The sequence below is a fragment of the Ambystoma mexicanum genome, chromosome 1q (assembly GCF_040938575.1).
Source record: "Ambystoma mexicanum isolate Mex_15411 chromosome 1q, UKY_AmexF1_1, whole genome shotgun sequence".
NCBI classification, from domain to species: Eukaryota; Metazoa; Chordata; class Amphibia; order Caudata; family Ambystomatidae; genus Ambystoma; species Ambystoma mexicanum.
Genome location: NC_090922.1, coordinates 1,149,079,281 through 1,149,103,792, shown reverse-complemented (window position 1 = coordinate 1,149,103,792; position 24,512 = coordinate 1,149,079,281). Strand labels below are relative to the sequence as shown.

General features: G+C 47.0%; 1 protein-coding gene across 2 annotated transcripts in view; it reads right to left on the bottom strand.

Annotated features, from left to right (window-relative positions):
• Positions 1-1,905: 1,905 nt before the first annotated feature.
• ASB17 (ankyrin repeat and SOCS box containing 17) overlaps positions 1,906-24,512 on the bottom strand; it is a 378,360-nt gene continuing 355,753 nt past the window's right edge. For both annotated transcript variants that reach the window (XM_069635331.1, XM_069635323.1), the window contains exon 3: positions 1,906-2,221. In XM_069635331.1, coding sequence (XP_069491432.1) covers positions 2,015-2,221 — 207 coding nt within the window. In that variant the 3' untranslated portion in view covers positions 1,906-2,014. The remainder of the gene's footprint in view (positions 2,222-24,512) is intronic.

Below are 24,512 nucleotides of genomic sequence, written 5' to 3'. Positions count from 1 at the left end.
CAATTTTGGACTAGTAAAGTCACTGGTGACTTTACATACCCTGGGAGACAGTAATCAGTCCCAGGGTATGGAGTCTATGTTTGGGGGTTACTATGACACCCCTGTGTTACTGCACTGAGGGTTCTGTGTAACACACATAAAAAACAGATGATACTCTATGGAGTAAAAGACCCCATAGCCCATAAGCACAGAAAAAGTCAAAGACATAACTCAAGTCATGCCTAGGAGTGGGAGGAAAAGAGTCTCACTCTTAGCAGGAGAAAAAAAAACCCCGAAAATCCAGCAAAGCTGCTGGGGGACGCACTAGGTTTGGGAAATTAGCCTTATAAGAGAATTCTCCCTAAAACCCTCCCCCCTGGGTACGCCATCCTCCGCTCTGACAGATCTGTAGTCAATACCAGGTTTAGCACACACAGCTAGGGACACTCTGCCCATTAGACAACTGAACTCCACTCCTCCTGATAACTGTGACATACTGTCTGCGAAATTCACCCTCTCTCACTCCTACACCATCGATCTCCACACCATCTACCGTCCTCCAGGCCCAACCTTGTCCTTCGAAGAGAACCTCCTGCACACCTTGGGGAGCCACATGAAACCCACTTCTAAATCTATCTCTAAGGGGCGAACACTTTTTCCTGCCTCTCTCAAACTTGAGCAGGACCATCTTAGGTTCCGGAAGCAACTCAAGACCTTCCTTTTCACTTATGCTTACTCTCTGCCTCTCCCTTGTAGATCTCCCTGTCAGCTGCGCATACTGGTTACCTGGCTGCCCACTGAACATACGGGACCAGGCTCCTGCATGACCAGTTGCCCTTGCACTGTCTCCGTGCCTCCCAACCACCTAAGGGACTGTATCTGCAACACTACAGTCCCCTGTATCTCTGCACTTATGAGCCACCTCCCAGCAGCACTTACGAGTTACTTTGCGCCCTCCCCTTCCCCTCAACATATTCACGATTCTGCTATTTGCCCTCCTGAATGCTATCAGCATATCTTATACAAACTATGCAGATGGCACAAAAATCCAACTCCCCTTCATCGGCAACTACCTCAAAGACTCCTCCTCCCATAACTCTGCATACTCAACCATGCAGGCCTGGATGGCCACTCACTGTCTATGCCTGAATGATGAAAAGACAGAGATCCCGCTTGTTGGCCCACCCGCAGTGATTGAGAGACGTGTTCCCCAATATTCTGCCTTCAACATTGACGGGAGACGTGTTCCCCAATATTCTTCCTTCAACATTGACGGAATCCCAATCTCTGTTACTCCCTTTGTAAAAACCCTCTGAGTTTATGTTGATGCCACTCTTTCCCTTTCACATCATGTCAGCGTCATCGCCTCCTCCACCGCCTACACGACCAAGAAAGTCCCTCTCTTGAGAGTCCATCAGTCTGTACCTGCAGGCTGCTTCTATGCTCTACAAAGTTTAGACCTGCTTTGGAACTGTGCCTCATACAGCTTTCTGCCAGTTGCCTCACTTATACTATGCACCTTAAAGCCCATTACTAGGCTCACTAACTCTAATGAGACCTTTGATCCTGACCACTCCCAACATATCTCTTGTGACAGAGTATACCAATCCCTACTTGGCTTTCTTTGGAGTATTTCCCTAGTGTTCGTGTCTCACATAGTCAAAGGTTTAGAGTTGTCTTGGGTAAAGTTGGTTGTTGCAGGATGTGCCAGTTCAATTGCTTCAGTGGACTTCTAAACAGACCCTATCCCCTGCCCAATGTCTCATGCTTAAGTTAAAAGAGTTGTGCCCTTGACCAATGGATCAATGGTAGGAGGCCTCATCACACCATCTACATATTAAAACCTGCTAAACAGTGCTGAAGGTTACCGTTGGGGCTGATAGGTTTTCAAGCTTGCTCTATTCAATGGTTCTTTGTACAATTAAATAGAGTTGTTTCATAATTAGTTTAATGGTGTATCATATACTGAGCAGAACATATACGCAGTCCTCTGGCAGGCATCCGAATCCCAATGGATGACTTGCTGATCGATGCCTCATTTTTCTAAGTTGAGGTAGTGCTGGAGGAAGGCTGGTAGTGGTAGAATAAATATGCCATCTGGAAGCATATTCTTGGGGAGCAATTGCTTTCGTATCGCCATGCGGCAAAGGTGCAGGAGTTCACATGCTGATTTGTACCTTCCTGGAGGAATGTAGTCTAACCAGTCGGGAATTATAGGGTTCCGTCCAAAATGTTGTTGTTTCTAAAAAGAACAATAATAATGATGTTTTAGTCATTCTGCTTAGAAACATAGAGATATATTGAAGTTACAGCTGATATTTAAGATGTAATAAATTAAATGTGATGTAAAAACATACACACGTGGCTTACACATACTTCACAAAGTGCAATTGTATTGATGTCTGACAGTATAAATAAAGAAACTAAACTTAATAAAGTACTTAAATTCCCTGAGCGATCATACCGATGAAAGAAAACATGCCATACATCAGTATCTTGCAGGCATATGGCATCAGTAGCACAGAAATGTAACAGCTATCACATTTGAAAGGCTATTTTTGTTGGGTGGCTTTGCTTCCCATGGGGCAGAAAGGAAGTCTTTTTCTCTCCTGTTGGGTGACTGCAGGAAGGGTTAAACCTACGGCCTTGGATTATGCACTGTGAAAGCAACTTGCTCTCTATGGTGTCTATTAACCAAGGGGTCCTTCACTCCTACCTACAAAATAGTGTGATCCACATAAGAATTCAGTGCCATGTCAGTGTAGTGTGCTGTGTGTGTGTCATGCCCAAGTATTTTGCTGGCATGTCATCAGGTTTTAGGATGCAAAACGTAGGCCTTGTCTTATTGCCCACGCATTTAGCTCAAATCTGAATAAGTGGCATATGTTGGACTTGAATGATGAGGAAGAGATGTCTGGACTTATTTTTCTGGTGTTGACAACTCTGAATCTTAGAGCAATCTCTCTCTCTCTCTCTCTCTCTCTCTCTCTCTCTCTCTCTCTCTCTCACACACACACACACACACACACATATTCACACACACACACACACACACACGTGCGCACACTCGCACACACACACACACACACACACACACCCTCCTCCCCTACTATTAGAGTTGCAGCCCTCTCTGAGTGTGGCTTGACAGACTGACAACTGTTGCAGCCTTAGGTTCCTTCCTCTAATCTTTGGAATGGCTGGTCGCCAGGAAGCAAGGTCAAAATCAGCGTGCTGTGGGATCAGGAGTGCGATCTGGGAGAACAGTGATGCCTGTGTGATGCCTCCTGTGTCGGTGTGCCTCGAGGACCCCTGGGGACTGAGCTGGCAGCTAGTAATCTAGTAAACTCTAATTCCAATGGTCAACCCCACCCTACTTCAACGAGCTATTGTGTTTCTTTGGGTCTGTTGACCTGCCTGTGGCCCACACTGTTGGTGTGCTGCTCCAGTTACTATTGCCCATTGTCTCGTCCGTGATCATTGAGTGTTTTCTATAACACATTAGGATTGGGGTATATCTGGGTATACTACTAGTTGCCAACAATTGGAGGTGTCCTGTAGCCTCAAGTGGGTTTGTTTTTCATAGGTGGATGTCCCGGCTTTTACCAATCGTAGACCTCTTGTGCCTATTCGTGTTTTTTCATAGCTTTCCTTGAGGTATCAGCCTGGCTAGTATTCAGAGGGTCCCAGAGGCTGGTGTCGAACTTTAGACAAGTGAGAATTTACCTGTAGGTCATGGGGTGGACTCAAAAGGAGGGATGTGATGAACATTACCTCTCCCAACATGAATAGGTTATCTGAGGTCTTGGTGTCAGTACCCATAGAAAAAGGCAGCTTCAAGCGAAAAGAATACTCCCCTTTGCCAATGACCATTTGGAATTTGTCAATGAGGGGCAAGTTAAGCAGGGAGCTTACAGTTTAACATGTAAAGGGATAGTGCTTTGGAGGTCGATAGTCCTGATTATTTGGTCCCTTTGCTGCAGTGTCCGGATTTGACACAACAATTGTGAGGGCAAAAAGACGAAAAAAAGAAGAAATTCTAATTTGTATTTAGGGGCTAAAATGGATTATAAGAGCTGCCTAACCCGTCAAATGGTTTGTGGTGAATTGGCGGAGATTCCCAAAACTGAACACAAGATAGTGGATTCCATGAAAAATGGTAAGGGCTTGAGGATTGAATGTGTCAGACTCAGTTGGATGTGCTAGATAAGTCCAGTGAAATTTGCAAATGATGCTCAGAAGCATATCCATCATAAGCCCCTGCTACAATAGCTATAATTGTAGAGCAAATTCAATCACCCATAGTTAGGGCTCATACCGCCGGGGAGGATTTGCATCGGACACTGTTGCCATGTGTTCATTGTGGTGATAAAGAAACTAATGGGACGCCTACTATGAGGTCACTTAGTATCAAAGCACATATGCCCCTTCTATTGGTTAATTCTTCAAGAGAATTTGTGTTTGACCAGATAAATGTTATCTCGAGTGTCATTACGACCAGCAGGGCCTTACTCCAAGGAAGCCCTGAGGAATAAGGTTCTGGTGTGGCTTAGACAAAGGACTGACCCTGGGGTAGTAACAACTACAGACTTTAAGGTTCTTCGAAGAATCAAGATCGACCAATGGTGCTCAAATGAAAGCAGAGTCTGCATATTGGTTGGCTGTGGTAGCAGCAACCTTCCATCGGTGGACAGAGTGTTGCTCAAAGCAAAGCACTGACCAAAAAATGAGAAATCATCTAAAACCACAAAAAGTGCTGCCCCACAAGAGATGGAGCACCAGCTGTTGAGGCACACCAATCTGGGCCCTGCAAGAGAAGGAGCACCAGCCGCCTGCCACCAATCCCATGCTGGTTGCATGTCTTTGCAAGGGTGCAGGAGTATTGTTTTGTTGTATTCTTAAAAAATGGGAGGCAGGGGGCAAGGTCTGCAGCGCCGTAGTGGGTGTCTTGTCTTGAGGCTCCAGAAATCTCAGTGTGCTCTCAGGCTGCTGCCCCATTCACAGCTGAAATATTAATCACATGCATATAGCCTAGTAGTGTGTTTGATTCTGAGAAGAAATGATGCCTAGATGTGGTTGGCGATTAAGGGATATGAAAGACATTTACTATAACCCTGTGAATTATGCTTCCACAGATGACACACACCAGCATACAAAGTCCCATGGGATGGAAGGAGGCTGAGGGCCTGCCAAAGTGCTGTAGCCCATCTGTCTGGTCCACTGTCCCCAGAGCCACCGTGGGTTAACCTGCAGGAAGGGGGCCCACAGCTGGGTAAGTAAACAGCATCACCCACCGCCTAGGAGGTGTGGCGAGAGGCCCTTAGGGATTATGATTGCTGAAGGTGCACAAGGCTGTTTCCGAGCTCTTGCTATTTTGCGGAGCCCTGAGGTGAGGGTGGTGTGATGAATCAGTGATGATTCCTCCCAGAAACCTGCTCTGGGACCCTCCTCCTGTGGCCAGACACTTCCTGATCCCAACCCTGGGGGTCGTGTACTATGGGAGGATCACATGGGTGGGGGATAGGGGAGAGAAACAGATCAGGGAGACTGGGAACCCGCCCTGTTTAACTTTCCCCGTAATCCTACACTTTTGATGGATGTATGCTAAATTGCAGAAGTTGAAAAAGCTAACTTTATTGAAAGGGACTACAAGTCCTCTAATCCTAGAAGTACTGAGATGGCGAAGAGGGCTGAAGAGGCAAGCAGTTGCAGGAGTCAGGTTATAAAGACTAACAGCCCACACCTGAAAGACCCTGGGAGACATAAAAGGCCCCCTCAAGTGCTGGCAATTAGAAAGAGTGGAGGGAACTGGAACTGTGACTGGAAGGCGAGCTGTAGCAGTAGTAGCAGAAGGAAGAAGGCACAAGGCTGGCAAACCCAGCAGAATGGGGAGAAGAAAAGGGATGCCGGAATGTGGAGATAGCAGATTTCACCTGCTTGTTCTGAGAGAATCCTGTCCCCCCCAAACTCTGAAGTGCAGAGGCTGTGCAATGGAAGATGTGCAGGAGAGAAGTCCTTTCACATATGAGCTGGATTGCTGTGGTTGCCGAACTGCAGAAGTGCAAGAGACCAAGGAAAGAAGTAATTATCCAGCCATGGGGCTCGGATTTGAAAGGAGCTCCCAAAAAGTTTGGCCAGACCAGAGACACCTTTACAGGAAAGAGTGTGGGTCCCTAGCGAGCCAGAAGCAGTAGAAGTTGTGGCGGAAGTTGGGAAACCAGAGCAATCCGCAGAGAAAGTGTCTAAGAAGCCGTTGAGTGAAGCATGGCATTCTAACACATTGCGAAGCCTTGCTGGTAACAGTATACAGCTCCCTGTGAACTTGCATATTACTTTAAATGAGTAGACGTTTGTTGCTTCTAAAATACATTGAACAATGGGAATATAGCACTTGAGTATAACAGTACGTTTTTTACTCGGGTGAGAAACTAAAGTGACTGAAATCCATTGTTCTGCTATTCTAAGACTGTTATTTTTTAAAACTTTACTGATTTTCTGACAAGTAAACAACATCTTCTGTACTTGTTCCCCCTGTAACCCACCCCTGCATTGCCCTCCCCCCTCAGCTCACAGCAATTCCAAACATGGTGTTACATTTGTTGGTTTTGTACCCATTCTACCATGCCATGTGGTTATTACAAGTAGACATTCCTTTATGCCCCAAGGTAATGGTGGACTTTATTAGTCTCATTCAGGGGACATTGCCATCCATCTCTTCAGGAGTTAATGATCTATATTCAGAGGCACCACACATAGTACACGTCTCGCACTGATATCACACCTACTCAGACTGGTACGGGTGGGATGCTTCCACAACCTTAAATGCTGTTTTTATGGAGTTGCTTCAGGAGTTTGTGCACTCTGTTGTGCATCTGCGTAGTACTGATGAAAAGGGGGCCAGTAATTAAACGGGCGGCTGCTGACTGGGAGCGCCAAAGCATATCTGGTTTCCCTTTGCTCACAAGTGCTCATAGTTTCCAACCATCTCGTAAACCTGGGAGCAGCATTTTTCCCCCAGGGCCTTCCACCTGGTATTTGGCTGTGGCCATTCCCAATAGTTTCTATTCAGTGCGAGACCCTTCTGTAATCAGAGCTAGGAGCCATCATTTCGGTGAGTAGATCCGTGTTGTGGGCAGCATTTCAGTCATTGCCCCCTCAATCTTCCCCCTGAAGGTTCTGATGAGTGGGCAAGTCCAAGCTAAAAGTACGCTGGTGCTGAGCCACATCTTTTACATGAGGGTGATCTCTCTGTGAAAAATCTGGTCAATTTTACGGGGGAATAATATATTTGGTGTAGGAACTAGTAATGGGTCAGTCTAAACCGACAATTCATGGACAGGTTACGGTTTTGCATGCAAACAGTTTTCCATTGTTACTCTCTCAGTGGTGCTCCCAAAGTGCCCTCCCAGGTCCTTTTATAGGGCCGTTCCCTCACCGACTTCCCACCCTTAATCAGCCTGTAGATAGTCAAGACTAGTTTCTTTGTGGATAATGGGTTAATCGCATATAGTTGTTCAGGGTGAGGTGTAGGGGCTTGTGGGAAGTTGGACCATTTAGTTTTCAATATCTCCCTAAACCTATAATGCAGAAACAAAATCACAGCATTGTGTTCCCCCCTTCATTCGTAGTTCATCCCATTTAATAAATTGACCTCCTAGAACCATATCCCCCCTGGTCTGGAACCCAAGGGACTGAAAGCGCATCTGGAAAGTTCTTTCATATGTGAGTTGGATTCCAACTATTTATTTTTTATTTTTTTATAAATGTGTTTATTGTTTTCAAATATGAACATAGTACTCAACATTGCACAAAGTCCCCCTAACTCTCTCTGCTGCCCCCCCTCCCCGGAAGAACCTCTTAGAGTCTTTCTGTAAGGGAATACCTTATACACTAAAGATTTCTGTAATTTTGATATTGTGGGGGCACCATTATTCCATATAGTCTGACTGCAGGTAATCTTGGACCGTTCCCCATTCCTTTGTGAATGATCTGCCGTACCTTGGATTGTGTGGGTCAGTTTTTCCATTGCCATTTGTGCCCAAACCTTCTGTAGCCATGTATATATCAGTGGAGGGTCTTGCTTTTTCCAATTTTGGGCTATTGCTGTCCATGCCGCTATGAGTAGTCCCATATAGCTTCTCCACTGTGACTTTGTGTATTTTCTAGCTGCCTTATCTTTCATTCCACATAGCCATACATTTTCACCCAGCTGTGCAACTTCTGGGAACATTGTACCCATTTCAGTCTTTACCTCCGACCAGAAGCTTTTGATCCCCTTGCATTCCCACCATATGTGTCTCCACGTTCCCACCTCTGCACACCCTCTCCAGCATAGGTTAGAAGTTTGGGGGTACATTGTGTGCAGTCTGTCTGGCGTGTAATGCCATTGGGCTACTATTTCTATCCACATTTCCCTCGTTTGGACTGAGCGGGTCATTTTTTGTATTTGTATCCACAAGTCTGACCATTGATGTCTTGACACCTCCTCCCCCAATGTTTTCCCCCACTTGATCATATATGCCCACTTGACTTCTTCGTCTTGGGAGTTTATGAAGGAGTATAGTGTCGAGACCCATTTCTTAGCCCCTGAGTTGGTGGTGACGTAAGTTTGAAATGGAGTGAGGTTCCTTGTGGCCGCCCTAGTGATTTCAGGTTTCGCCAGCCAGTGCCTGAGCTGGTCGTATTTATATTTATCACCCGCTGTGAGGTTCAGAAGAGTTTTGAATGCCACGTATGGTCTTATTTCCTTGTCTTGGAACATTTCCCCTATTTTCGTGCACCCCGCTGCTTCCCATTCCTCGAAGGCCCCCCGTTCCATACCTGGTGGGAAATGAGGGTATTGACAGATGGGCGTGAAGGGGCTTTCCGCTGTGGTCATTATACCATTTTGTGTTTGGTCGTCCCAGCCCAGTGTGGTCTTCATAACTTCGCTGATGTGGAGGTTGGGGTGCCTGTGTTGTTTAGCTTTCCACAAGAGTTCCACCAGTGGGGTTCTTGCGACTGCCATATCGTGTATCACCCAGATTGTTTGCGGTTCATCCCCCATCCGTTCCCGAAGCAACCTAAGTTGCGCCGCCTGGTAGTATTTTTGAAAGTGGGGAAGGGCCATCCCCTCTTCCCGAGTAGAGGCTGTTAGGACCGCCCTTGCAACCCTCTGGGTTTTCCTTTTCCATATGAAGGTCGCCACCGCTTTCGAAAGTGCTTTGAAGAATGATCTGGGAATCCTAATTGGGTGTACCTGGAAGTAGTAAAGCAGCCTCGGGAGAATGTTCATCTTGACCGACTGTATTCTGCCCCACCACAATACCGTCAGTGGGTTCCATCTCTTCAGGTCCGTCCTTATGTGTTCTAGGAGTGGGGGATAGTTTCATTCGTATAGTAGCCCTACCCGGTGTGTCAGTGTTATTCCAAGGTACTTAATCCCTTTTTCTGCAATCTTAAGGTCTAATGCTGCTGCTTCCCTTTCTGCCTCTCCTCGTTCGCCTGCCAGGATCATTATTTCTGATTTTCTCCTATTGATTTTAAGTCCGGAGATAGCCCCAAATAGCTCCAGTTCTCTAATCGTTGCTGCCAGTGTCCTCCCCGGGTCTTCTAAGGCTATTAGCATGTCACCAGCATAGGCTATCGCTTTGTGCTGCGTCCCTGCCATTTCTATTCCTTTAATGTGAATGGATTCTCTAATTTTAATTAGGAGAGGTTCCAGGAATATGGCATATAAGAGTGGGGAGAGTGGGCATCCCTGCTTTGTGCCCCTTGAGAGGACCACCCTACCCGTGACCTCCCCATTGATGCGATCCTAATTGATGGAGAATTGTAGTTGGCTCTTATCATTGCTACGTATTGATCCCTGAATCCCATACATTTTAGAGTTTTAAACAGAAGTGACCACTCCACCCGGTCAAATGCTTTCTCGGCATCTACTGAGAGCAGTAATGCCGGAATCTGTGTGATGCCCACCTGTTCCACTAAATGTATAAGCCGTCTGAGGTTATCGTGTGTTTGTCTACCCGGTATAAAGCCCAATTGGGCTAGGTTTATCAGGTTGGGCAGGAGCGGAGATAATCTTGCTGCTAGGACCTTTGTGTAGATCTTGGAGTCTAAGTTTATCAGGGCTATGGGACGGTAGGAAGCGGGGAGTGCTGGGTCTTTCCCTACTTTGTGGAAGACTAGTACCTTTGCTTCGTTCATTGTCGGGTCACGTTCGCGCTATCTTTGCAGGAGTTTAGGAGCCTGGTTAAGAATGGGATTAAATTATCCAGGTATGTTTTATAGAAATGGGCTGTTAAGCCATCTAGGTCAGGAGCTTTGTTGAGTGGGAGGTCTGCTATAGCCTTTTTCACTTTCTCTTCCCTTATCGGGCACTCCAGTGCTGACCTATCCTCTTCCGAAATTTGTGGGAAGGGAAGGGTCTGTAGGTAGATGTCTTGTGCATTACTATCCGGAGAGTCCGAAGAATATAGCTTTTGATAGAATTCCCTAAAAGCCTCTCCCATGTCGTATGTGCGTGTTACTGGCTCACTGTGTATTTTTTTTTTTCGGATGTTCTTGATTGTCATTCCCTTCTGTTTTTTGCGGAGCTGTCTTCCAAGAATCTGTCGGCTTTGTTGGCATTGATATAGTAGTGTTGTTTGAGGTATAAAAGTGATTTCTCTGCATTTTCGGTGCAAAGCATTTCTTGTTGACCTTGTGTGTGTCTTAAGGACTTTTTTAAGCTATGGGTGGGGTGGGCCAGAATTTTCTCCTGGATGTCCGCTATAGTGGTTTCCAGCTCTTTTCCCATCTGCGCCTCTGTTTGTCCCTCGAGACCTTTAGAGCTATCATTTTACCGCAGATCACCGCTTTGAATGCCTTCCAGACCGTTCCCAGTGGGACCTCCCCTGTGTCATTTTGCGCAAAGTATTCGTCCACCATATCCCTGATCGACTCCCGCACAAAGGGATCCTGGAGCAGGTCCTGTGGGAGTCTCCACCGCCAGAGGCCTCCTTTCTTTCCTGGGAATTTCACCTCCATCCATAGTGGAGCGTGATCTGACAGTGAGATGGATCCTTTTTCTATTCCCTGTATCTTGCCCATTAGACCCATTGACGTCCATAAATAGTCTATTCTCGACATTGTGTTGTGTACATGCGAGAAATACGTATATCCCCTCTCGTTGCCCTTGAGCTCCCTCCATACATCACAGAGGGCCAGGTGTTCCATCTTTTGCCGGAGACGCTTCGATGGTGCCCATTGGCCATGGGAGCCCCCCGAACTTGTCTATTTGTGGGTGCCATCCCATATTAAGATCTCCCCCCAGGATCACCTCTCCTTTTGCAAAGTCTTCAAGCTTTCCTAACGTGTCCCTCAGAAAACCCTCTTATCCTGCGTTGGGAGCGTATATTGAAGCCAGGGTGAGGCAGTGTTGACAAAAGCATACCTCCCATTCTTATCTATGTGTTTGTCTACTAGGCTGGATTCTCCTCCATCTTTTATCGCAATCAGCACCCCTGCTTTTTTTCCTGATGCGTTTGCCTGGGCCCAGATCTTGTACCCCCTAATGTGCGCTTTCTGTTTGTCCCGTGCTCTAATGTGTGTCTCTTGTAGTAGTTAAACATCCACTTTATCCCTCTGTAGCAAGTTCTCCAGCTTTTTCCTCTTCGCTGGGGAGTTAAGGCCTTTAAGGTTGTATGTTAGAATTCGAAGTTTCCCCATGGCATCTTAGTCCAAGTCCAGTATCCTGGGTTCCCCCTACTTGCTGTGCTTCCTGTCTTGTTGCAAACCAAACAACTTTCCCCCGAGTAGGGCTCAGGTTCCTAAGGATGCTCGGGGAGATCTTTGCAGGGATTCCTAAACCCTGCATCTTGCACTGTCCTTACCAGATTCCAATTCTGGGGGTTCGCCCCGGGTCGCTGCGCAAAACGTGTCTGGATGCCTCTGAATTCCCACTTCACTCTTTCCCCCCGGCGAACTTATCTGAGTTCTCGCGGAGTACCTTCCGGCTCTGGCCTTGTCTGCATTAGTCGGCCTGGGGCGATGTCATCCTGCGGCACTCTATTCCAGTGTTCTTCTTTCTTTGCCGAAGCGTTTCCCATCCTCTCGGCCTTCTTTGATGCTCTCCCTTGCTTTGGTGTCTCTTTCCTCCCCTCCGTGTGCCTGTACCCCCATCATGTTGAGTTCTTCCTCCCATGTGGTCGCTCTTCTTTGTTTGCCCTGCCAGGTAAACAGCAGCCCAAAAGGGAACATCCACTTGTAGCGGATTGGCCTCGCCACTAATTCTTTGACCAATGGGCCCATCTCTCTTCTTTTTTGCAGAGTTGTTAGGGCCAGATCTTGGTACAGCTGAATGTCTTCCCCATTCATTCTTATGTGGTCCATCCCTCTTGCCCTCCTCAAGATTTGCTGTTTTTGTGGGTATGAGGAGAGGGCCACCAGTACATCTCACGGTCTCTCCCCTAGCGCTCAAGTTCTCCTTGGACCCACCCTGTTCACTCTGTCGATCCCAATTGCGTCTGTCTCTTGTGCCTCTAGAATGTCTCTGAACACCTCCTGGACTGCCATTTTGAGATCCTTTTCTTGAACTGACTCCGCCATGTTTTTTATGCGTATATTGGATCTTCATGAGCGGTTCTCGAGGTCCCCGCATTGAATCTCTAGATTGTGCGTTGGTCTCACCAGATGCTCCTGTGTCTCGCTGATTTGTTGTGTTTCTTCTTCTGTATTTTGGAGAGTTCTCTCGAGTATATCTGTTCGCTCCTCCAGCTTGGTCACGTCCAGCTTCAGGTCCTTGACCACCTGCTTCATGTCATTCCTCATCGTGGCGAATTGTTCCTGCACTGTTGACATGAACTTCTCTTGTAGTTCCGTAGACCAGGCTTGCATGTCTTCCCTTGAGGGCGGCTGGTGGTGGGATGCGGGGATGTTGCCTTCGCTTGGGGGGTCTTCCTGTGCCCTTCCTCTGGTTTGTATTGGGGTATCTGCTGACCACATTTGAAGGAGGTTGGCGTCCTGTTTGTTGCTCTGGGAGTTTGGTTGTGCCGAGTTTCCTTTCCCCTTGGTCTTTGACATGGTCCCTTTGGGCTTGTGGCACTGTCTCCAGGTATGCCGGGGTGTCACGACTTGCCTTTGCAATATTTTTGGTGGTGGCTGCTTTGGGAAAAGTCTATTAGCCCTGCTGTGTCGCTCCTCCAACTCTCCTGGGAGAGATGCCCCTCCTCTTAGCACCTCTTCGTAGTCCCCCGCCAGCCAGCCCGACCTGCACCGAGGAGGGAAGACCCCCCTCTTTGCCCCCTTCTCGCCTACCCCGCTTGTTGTCTGGTGGGTTGGTGGGGCTTGTGTTGTCCCGCCTATGTTGCCTGTCTGTGGGGCGGAGGGGCGCTCACCTTCTATGTCCTCTATGTCCTCCGCCGACAGCTGCCCTCCTATGTTCCAGTCCAGGCCCCGGGCAGGATGCTCCCGCGACCACGTTGTCTGTGCAGCAATCCACCTTCCTCTCACTTGGGCCGTGTGGGGGGGAAGGTCACCACCGCCGTCGGTATATTCCCCCTTGAGATCCACTCCTCCTCTGTGGCTGTGGGGAGGAGGCGGGGAGTCCCACTGCTCCTCACGGGGTGTCCTCTCGTGTCAGCGCTCCGATGCAGCCCGTCACCTTCTGTGCCGCCCGCGCCTCCTCCGGTGGGTGCCTCTTGTGTTCTACGATGTGGGAGGGCGGTCTCTTCCTCTCCGGCCCAGGCACTTGTGTGGGCGTGTCTGCGGGGTTGGGGGCCCTCTGCCCCTAATATGAGGGGCCACCGCCGACAGTATGTTCCCCCTTGTGACCCGCTCCTTCTCTGTGGCTGTGGGGAGGAGGCAGGGAGTCTCCCTGCTTCTCGCGGGTGATCCGCCGTGTCTCCGCGGGACGGGGGTCCAATGCGGACCGTTTCTTACAGGCTGCCCGCACCTCCTCCGGTGAGTGCCCCAAGTGTTCTACGGTGGGGGATGGGCAGTCTCACCTTCGCCGCTTCAGGCCCTTGTGCAGCCGCGGCTGCGGGGTCGGGGTCCCTCTGCCACTCGCGCCGGAGGTCCGGAGAGATGTGGGGCTACTTCTGACCTTCTTTTATTCGATTTGGCATATTTTAAGGTGCATCTTTGTGGCGGCCCGGGCGGAGAGAGCTTTACGCCTGTCTCACCACCCCGGTGGTCATCTTGGAATCCCGTTTCCAACTATTTTATACACCAGGAGATCGGGGGGTGGCAGGTCTCTGTCCCCACGAGTCAGCCTACTCTTTCCCATGCCTCGCAAGTCACAGCTATGAGTTGGATCTCGCGTCGGGGCATCGCCCCTCTATTTCCACAGGTCAACCCCATTAGGTCCTTCGGGCTAGTGATTGCCCTAATCAGGAGGGAATGCGGGAGGTCAACCGTGGGAGATTTCCACTCTGCTATGTGTTGAACCTGCGCTGCCAGGTAGTATAGGTACATGTTGGGGTATTGCAGACCACCCTGTTCATATGACCTAGTGAGGGTGTCGTAGTGAGGGTGTCGTAAACTATTCTGGCTTGTCTACCAGCCCATTCCAGCCGAGTCATCATGCTCCTAACGCAAGTCCAATAGTGCGGGAGGGGCCATATTTGTACGCTTTTGAAGATGTATAATAGTTTGGGCAGAATAACCATTTTGGCTAAGGCAATTGAGGTGGCCTGGGAAATGAGCAGTAGGAACCATGATTCCACTTTGTGTTCTAGCGTATCAAGCACTTTCACATAATTGTCCTTATATAGGTTGTTCACCCTTGTGGAAACCATAATTCCCAGATAGCGTATCCTTTGGGGGCACCAGCGGAATTTGTCACTCACATCTGCCTGTTGCACCCCAGGTGTCAGGGGGAGTACCTCGGATTTGGCCCAATTAATTCTTAATCCCGAGAGTTCCCCAAATCTGACAATCTCTTGAGTTACGGGGGGAAGGTTCTGCCTAGGATGTTTAACATAGATCAGAATATGGTCTGCATATAATGACACAATGGAGAGGTGTGAATGTACTCGGATCCCGCAGTGCGCATGCAGTTCACGAATATGGCAGGCCAAGGGTTCCATTGCAAGGGCTAATAGGATTGCTGAAAAGAGAGAAACCCTGGCGTGTGCCGAGAGAGGGGTAGACATACTCCAAGACTACTCCGTTTGTGCACACCGCTGCCCCGGGGGCCGTGTATAGCAGCTTGACCCGACGGATATAAGTGAGGACCTCGACCACCCTCGGTATCTCAGGGACCACCTTGTGCATTAGGGTGAATAGGCATCTCAGGTTGTTCTGGGTTGACCGACCTGGAATGAAACCAGCTTGATCCGGAAGGATTAGTGCAGACATGTACGGGAGTATACGGTCTGCCAATATCTTGGCAAGTATTTTATTATCAGTGTTGATTAATGACAACGGCCTATATAACGACAGTTGGCAGGGGTTCTTTTCGGGTTTTAGAAGCACTGTTACTAACGCTGATCTAGTGGATTCTGGGAGAGTGCCTCCTGAGAATGTGTTTTTGTACATACTGCAAAGATTGGGGATTAGTAGGTCTACATAGGTTTTGTAGAATTCTGCTGTTATTCCATCAAGCCCGGGGGCTTTACCATTAGGGAGGGACATTATTGCCTTACAGATCTCCGCTTCGGATATCAGGACATTTAATGTTCCCCCTTGTTCTTGATCTAGCCAGCCTAAAGCGATCTCATCCAAATATTGTTTCAGCGTGTCATGTCCTGCACTGGGCCGTGATGCGTACAACAGGTCATAGTATTTTCAGAATATGTTATTGATCCCTTGAAGGTCTTTAATGAGATCCCTGTTCCGATCCTCAATCTCCATTATGGATGTGGTTTGGTGTTGCTGCTTAATGGCCCAGGTCAGTGTTTTGCTAGGGCGGTCACCTTCCCTGTATCTTGCTGCCACTTTTGGGTCACCCAGGAACCTCTCCTCCCTGGTTGCCAGCTGGAGAAAGTCTTCTCTATGTGCCCTCAGGTCTCGGCGTAGCTCAGGTGTATCCAGGGTTCCCTGCTCATTCTCTAGCTCCCGGGTGGATCCTTCCAATGACCCCTCGTAGTGCCTTCAGCACCCCACCTTCCTTAGAGATACAGCACCCCCTTACATATACTTTAAACGCTTCCCATATCATGCCCGGGTCGGGTACCGATCCTACATTGGCCTGGAAATAGATCTGTATGTCTTGACAGATCTCTGCATGAAAAGCAACGTCTTCCAGGGCTGTGGCTCTATACCGCCATCAGAGTTGTCCCGGGTGTCTCGTGAGGTTAGTAATACGGACCAGCATAGTTGAGAGGTCAGATAGAGTCTGGGGAAGTATAGTGGCTTCCCAGACCAACCTATTAATAGGGGAGGTGGCCATAATATAATCAATCCTGGATGAGCTGCTGTGAACACCTGAGAAGAAGGTATACTCTCTTTTAAGCTGGTGCGCTCCACGTCAAATGTCATGTAGCTCACGGTAGCTGGCAATGGATGTCCACGGTTTGACTGCTTGGGGAAGAGACTGTTGCGTAGTTATGGTTCTATCCAGTTCCAATGTGAGGGCCATATTGAAGTCACCTGCCCATTTCATAACTGGGAAATGTATGGATATGCTTAGCACATTGATGAAAAAACTCCAGGGAGTTTGTGTTGGGTGCACAAATGTTTATAAGTAGGAATTGTGAGCCGTGCACCTCCCCCGCCAGTATGATGTACCGCCCCTCCTCATCCTTAATCTGCTCGTGTAGCTTGTATTGCAGGGTTCCGTGAATATAAATAGCCACTCCCTGGGAGTGCGTGCTGTAAAACTATGTATGCCCCATCCCGTTAGTTTGGGGAGGAGAGCACCCCTGGCCAGGTGAGTCTCCTGAAGGCATAGTACATTTACTCTGTGGTTTCGACTATAGTTTGCTATTAAGCAGGATTCTCCCGTATATTCCAAGACAATATTGATAGTGTCCTGTCCAACTTCTCTCCTATGATTGGTGTACCCATATTGTGTACTGTGTATCAATATTCATGTCGGTATTAGGGTTACTTGTTCGTAGTCTGTAGATGGGCATTAGCTGCGTGACGTAATTTTTTGCTGTGTGCAATTGAGGTGTATACCGTGTCTGAGCCTCCATAGCTCCTCTGTTAACCCATGTAACTGTTGACGTTGGTGTAGCCAACTGATGTTCCCCCAAACCCTCCCTCACCCTACCCTACCGGCTCCCATTCCCTCCCTGTTCCCCAAACTTCCCACATTAACATTACTTAACAAGACCGCAGTGGCTGCGGGTAGTGGAGTGCTAAGGGTGGCTAATACACTCCAGATGGCCACAGCCATTGTGTGGCGCTCCTTGGCTCCGTCTAGAAACCCTGGAACCTATTCAACATCAGGGTTGGGGGCATGTGTCCCAGTTCATTTCCATGTAGCGATATATTAGGGCTGACGGGGCGAGTGTCTCGGTGAGCCCCCAGGGTTGGAGAGGTTCACTGCAAAGTGTTCTTCTGACTCCGGTGAAGTAAAGAAGGTGGTTGTACCATTGTACTGCACTCTAGGTTTGGCCGGGCATAGCATTGCATATTGTATTTCTTTTTTGTGCAAAATATTCTTGACAGCTTGGAAGGTCTTGCGCTGCTCCTGGACCGTCGGGCTGAAGTCCGGAAAAAGCTGTATTGTAGAAGATCCCCATCGCAGTTCCCTCTTCTCTCTAGCAGCTCAAAGCAGGATATCCACGTCCCTATAGATGAATATTTTAGCTATGATCGGGCACTCTGGGGTGCCGGGGGGGGGCATAGGGACTTGGTAGCCAGCAATCGGTGTGCCCGTTCCACCATAAACATGGACGTGAGGGGGGATTGCCTAGGATTTCTACCAGCAGGGTTTCCACAAATTCTCCATATTGTTGATCAGGGTTAATTCCGGAACGTCTAGAATCCGAATATTGTTCCGCCTCGATCGCCCTTCTAAATCTTCATTCTTGGCCATTACTTTCTTGACAGATTGTTGTAGCTCTGCCACTTCACGTTGTAGGATGGCCACCTTGTCCTCTCCGTCTCCTATTCGTTGTACAGCTTCTGACATGCACCCACAAAGTTTGTCAATTTGTATGGCCAATCTGTCCACCTTACACGTCACGGCGTCGATCTTAGTCCCTAAGTTATCAATTCTGCTCTTCAGGGCTAATACTGTCTGATTCAGAGCCGCTACGTTTATCTGGGATGGTGCTTAGCTCTGTTCCTGGGATGGTGTTGCCTGCGACTGATCAATATGCGTGAATTGATCCATTTTGGCCTGTTTTTTAGGATTGACCATGGTAGAGCTGTCTTCTGGTTGGCCCTCCCCCTGAGTCGCTGCTGGTGACTCTAGTCGTGCTGTTCGGTAGCTGTTCAAGGTGTCTCAGCTTGCAGCACTCGTTGCGCTATGATGTATGCTTTAAGGATGTCGGTATTAAGCCAGGGCGCTGAGTCTTTATTGCCTTTGTTTTGTTTTTGGGCTAGTAAGGTACACACCAGGCACAACACTTCTTCCTAGTGGTGGGCGTCTCCTCCTATGCTTATATGGTCACAGACTGGGTATTGCCAGTGGTTGTGATGTTATTGTGCTAGTTATGTTGTTATTAATGGGTGCAGCAGTGTCTCGATTATAATGTGTTGGTGCCCTGCGTTGCAGACTCTGTCCTCATCCCCGGTGTGGCAAGGTCGTGATCCGGTAGTCGAGTAGGGAGGGAGAGTCCCCGGTCTGATCGTGGTTGTTGTGCTTACGTGCCGCAGGAGCACTCAGCCTCCAATCTCGCTCCCTTTGCCCCTGACCTCCCAAGTATTTCTCCTTGTGTCAAATGTTTATCTCTGTGGAGACCACACTATGGGTTATAAGGGGGGCTTGCGGTTCTGTGTCCCTCAGGCAGTCCGTGGTACCGGTGATCTTTTAATCCTCTGGTCTTGGAGGGAGACCCTCTCTCTTTGTCTGTTCTGCAACTGCCCTCTCATGCAGGGGTGGCCGGGAGCCCTGTGTATTTGTGCCAGTTGAGGATGAGTCAGGCACTTTGTTTGTGGATTTATCCCTGCCCCTTCACCCACTGCCTCGTCGCTGTCTCAGTTAATAATGCCTCGGACCAGTTGGCTCCTCTTAGGGCTATATAATGATAGCACAGTGTGGCTCTTCCCCTGCTTTGCCATGTGGTGCGTGCTGTGTAAGGGGCTCATTTGTGATCAGCGATGTCCACCACCCCCGCCTTCCGATTTATTTATAAAGGTGTTTCCCACTTCGTGTGAGGCGGGATTCAGCTCCACCTCAGACCATGTTGTTTGTTCTGATGATGCACATATGCAGGGCCTGAAGGCGCGTTCCCCATCCCGGAGGTGGAGCGCCGCTCGGGGTCCTGCTCCCCCCCTTTGGTAGTGCAGGTGTGTTGCGAATGTGCACGGATCTCGTACCTGGAGCCGGTGAAATATGTGCACTGGCGGTGAGCCTGCGGGTGAACAGTGATGTCCTCGGATTATGCGCCTCAGTGGTGGGTATTCAGGATCACCCTCGGGACTCCGCTGCAGTAGGGGCTCGGGCAGGGGGAGTGCGCATTGGCTGCAGCTGCACTTACTGTTCAGTTGAGCGGTCTCCCCCCTCCGTCTCACAGGAGACCCTTCCTGTTCACCGGCTATGGTCGCTCTGTGCTAGCAGTGTCACCTGCCGAAGTGGGGTATGCCTCGTAGTTCAGTCGCTGTCTGTCGCTGTTCTGGCCAGGTCCCCACACAGATCTCGCCACCACTCACGTTCCCTGGAGTTGTTGCTGAATTGCTGGGCGATGACGGTGCCCCGCGCACTGGTCACAGAGTTCGTCCCTCATGCTAGCCCACAAACGGGGGGGTTGAGGCCGCAGCTTCGGCACCGGGTATAGCTGCAATCTGCCGACGTGCGTCTCCATCTCTGTGCCACAACCCGCGAGGCCGGTCCTCCCCCAGCATGTCTGCAGGAGCCGGGCCTCAGGCAGTGGCCTTTTTGTTAGCCACACAACAGCGCCCCCCATATTCTAAGACTGTTATTCATTGAAGGACTGGTCGTTTTTCCCTAATTAAAGAGAGGGAATGCTGCTGGGATCGTTACTGAATACCTAACGTTAACAATACAAGAGTTCCAATATTTAACTTGTGAAAACTACAACAGAGAATGGTTGTGTGTGCCCAATTGTGATCCCCCGAAGATACCTGAACTCTATCCTTTGCTTTCACACAGAAATACAATTAAATACCAATAACACTGAAAACTATATCAGGAAGTGGTCGCGTGTGCCTAATTCTGAATTTCAAAGAAAGACTGAATTCTGTTCTTTATTCTAACACTGCATACCTTGTTTAAAGTGTATAACAATTGAAGAAGACAATTTGTCCAAGTCAAGAATCTCCCCCTATTCAATTTAAGAAGCAATCTAACTTTACTGTGGAGATGATTACAGTACAAATCCCTGAAGTTGTGGTAGTAGTTCAAAATACTTAAGCAGTAGTGGTATATCTGATTGTCAGTGAATGCAGTGTTGTACTAGTTCAAACCAAGAGGAGTACTGTGAGACAAAGGTCACTGTTCCCATAGTAAATGCAGTAGACATCAAGGTTGAAAGTTGAAACAGCAGTACTACTAAGTCATCTTGCCAAATATACCATTGTGAAGTACAAAACTGTCACCAAGAAAAATACAAACTGTTAACCAAAAACTGTATTTCACTGGTGTAAGTGGATATTGCATTAATGTTTTAACTGTGGCAAGTCTTCTTGAGGAAGGTGGCAAAGCACAGTGGCCGGGATTACCATTGGTGCTATTTGGAAGAAGTAGAAAGCGAATATTTCACCAAGAAGAAGAGATGTGCTCGTGGAATTTTCTTAACAAACATTTCCTTGTACTTTGAATTATCAAGAACTGATTTGAGACATTTCTTTCCTTGGTTAAACACTAACATATCTGACTTTGAATCCAAGGGAAGGGAAATCCCTCAGGATATTAGAATGTTACTCAGCGACTGTGAATGTTGTTCATGTGAACTTTACATTGCAATATATTTTCTTTGTATTTTGTTGCTTAGTGTCAGAGCCAGTTATCCTATGTTAGAGTGTATTCCCTTAGCTTTAGTGAGGCAAGGAAATCCTTAGTTGAGTAGGTGAGTAGGTATAGTGAGGCATTTTTTAACATTATTTCTTTCTTAAATCTGTAGATTTTGGTAAATCAAAAAGCAGTTGTCTGCCTCACATTACTGACCACTCGCAGTGGCCACTCGCTGGCTTCACCCTGGGACTAGAGTACTTCTGTGACCCCGCTATTGGTATGATGTTGTGATGGAAATCCAGGTCCATTTGGTGATTCGGCAGCCCTGAACTTCATATTTAATCATGTGCCACATAGTACATATCGAAGAGCAGCAGTTTAGGCAGATGTGGGTGATTTAATACAATCTGCACTCTGCCAGTGGAGACCTGTTATTTTCAGGAATTTCTTCTAACCTCATTGAAACAGTGATTAGAACTGTGTAAATTAACATGAAGCTATCATTGGCTGCTTGAGGAAGAATTAAGCAATAAGAGCAGCTGCCATTAGGAATTGCTATTAAGCTGACTTGAAAACCTCTGGCTTTATGTGACTGTACTATCTCCTTCTTTGAACCTGAAATATTGTGGATGACCTGTGATCACTGTGGGGCTGGGAGTGGTTTTAAATGACACCAGCATGCCGTTTACCTGAATAGGGATCAGGCAGCTATCAGGGCAGTGCTCTAGAATCACAAGACAATTGCCCTACAGTGATCTAAAAAATCGCAGAAAACCAGTGGGAAAGAACATACCTTATTAACTTCTGGTAAAGGCAAACACTCGATTTGAGTACTTTTAAAGAGCTTGATAGTCTTGAAGAGGACACAAATTGCATCATAGCTACATCAAATAGATAATGTGACAGCTTATAAAAGGCTTATGTGCTACCCAAACCTAAGACTTAGCTCATTGGATGACTGCTATGTGAAAGTTGGACGCAAATTAAGCACTGCAAATATGTTTCTTGAAACCGCCCCCCACACATTCTGTAAACTCCCTGGTCATTCCACTATACCTCTAATGAAGAAATACCTTCATACTTGTCCTACTTCAACTAAAGATTATTTTATCTCTTCGGTTAAAGATGACTTACAAATTGCTGCAGCAGACATAAAGGGAGATCTGAAACAGGAAGTTAATCAGCTAACAGAGGTTGGAAGGAGCTGAAACCTCAATGAAGAACTTTAAAGAAGACCTCTCAAATACAAAAGCCAAAGTGGATGAGTAAAAACAAACTATGGATATATTGATATCCATAATTGAAGAAATATCCATAATTGAAGAATCATCATCGAAGAGAGAACCTATAGATTCTTATTCGGAGGGAAAAGAAGGATTCGATCTTAAGAGCTGGATCCAACAAATGTTTCAATATGTCTTTACAGTTATAGTACAAGAAGGGCACTCTCTGGAGAAGGCCAGTGTTGGCTTCCAGGGATGTCATCATGAAATGTCATTCTTACACAAGTGAAAAGTAGCTTAGAGCACTGAGGGGGAAAAACAAAATATTGCATACATTGGTCCTTTGCAGCTGATATTTCATGACATAGAAGCGTTGACTCTGCAAAAAAGACAGGCATTCAAAGCAACAACAGACAAGCTGACTAATGCAAACATAAAATACAAGCGGACTTTTCCATTGGGAAAAAGATTTCTGCACCATCTATTACTGCGCCACAGTGGAGTTCAAGTATCAAAACAAAACCAGTTTTTCTTAGTTCATCATATATTTATTGGTGGCCCATATAGATGACACGTGTTTCGGTACCCTAATTGTGCCTTTTTCAAATCAGGGCATTAAAGATTGTTTGATATACTTTATACAAGAATGAAGAAAATAGTCAAATTCAGTAACATATAGATAGAACAGATTCCCAGGAGTTCCCATAAAACCGATATACATATCAATCATATTGGCCAACATATGATCCGATTGAATCAGCATTTCAAAGGGCATAATCCGTCACAAAATTGTTTCCACACATTGAGATTAGCCATTTCAGAAAACATGTGTAAATAAAAACATAAACATACCATCATGGCGCCCAGTTATGGTGATGGGACATAAGGAAATTCCAGGGAAGTTGGAGGGAAGGAGTGATACATCGTGGTAGGGTAAGAAAAATAACAGAAAATAAAATAAAATTAGTGTAAGTTTCATTTGCTAGTGTAATTTAACGTACATCCGCCTCCAGAAAGGGCTTACCTATCATCGGAGTACAAACGGCACTCTGTTGTCGTGTTGTCAAAAAAAGTCCCATCAGACACATAAGTGTTGCGAGCACTTTAAAAAAGAAGAAAGGTGGGGGAATGTATTATTTTCCCTTGCATGATGCACTGTTTAAGTCATAAATATGTTGCATCAGGACTCGGGTGTCTGTCATTCCTACTATTAATACAGACTGATTTTTTAAATTCTTCATATTACTTGTTGCCAAATTTCATTTTTGGTTTGTCACATGTTTTTGAATATACATAATCGTTAGCAAAGTGATTATAGTTGTAAGTTACTTCTAAAGTGTTCCGAGAAACATACATAATGTGTCGTCCAAAAAACAAAGCGGCATCTGAAGAACCGCCTGTTTATTGCGGAACTATTTGTGACTGGGAAGTTGGATGGGTGGGCTTCCGCTGCCCTCTAGGGCATACCTTGAAAATCTGGTTTCTTGCTTCAAGCGTCGGGTTCTGCTGAGAGCCCTCTCATGTGGCCGTGAGTCGCATATGTAGTGTTGCCTCGGCAACTTCGTTGTCCTACTTTCGTTTCAGTCCCAGTGCAGTTGTTGTCTCCCATGTTTTGGGATACATGTCTCCCTAAAGGTCTACATTACGTTTAACCACATTGTATCTTTTAAAATATAAAAGTACAATATAACCAAATGTCATTCTCGTTCATTTTGATATTTATTGAGAAAAGACGAACCTTGAGTGCATGGGTAGAAAATGGCTACATGTAGTAATACTGACACTGCCACGTGTATTTGTGAGGCCATGCTCCCAGAGCTACATGGGAAATGTAGTATTTCACAACAGGGGAGACGAGTTTATCCACTTCCAATTCGTACATCTAGCTCCAAAAAATAGTCTTTACATCTACTGTCATTTTATGTAATATGTAATCCCATCTCAGGGATTGTTTGTGCAAGCTTTCTTATTTATTTAATTTATTTGTACAAACTATCTGGTTAATCATTCTAATATTGTTGTTCAATGCCTTGTGGGAAATGTAGTGTCATGTGTATTATACAGGCACAGCTGGTAACCCCTTAGGGCACTTGTATTTTCGTCTCGGTAGATGCAATCTTTCGAGTTAGTAATTCCGATATTATTCCCTACTGCCTTCTGGGAATTGTAGTGTCACATGTATATAAACAAATGCAGTTCATAACCTTTGGGGCACTTGTATTTACATCTCAGTAATTACACAGAATGCAATACAACGCTTAAGGAATGCATTCCAAATATATCAGATTCCTGATTCCATATCGTTACTCAATATCTTATGG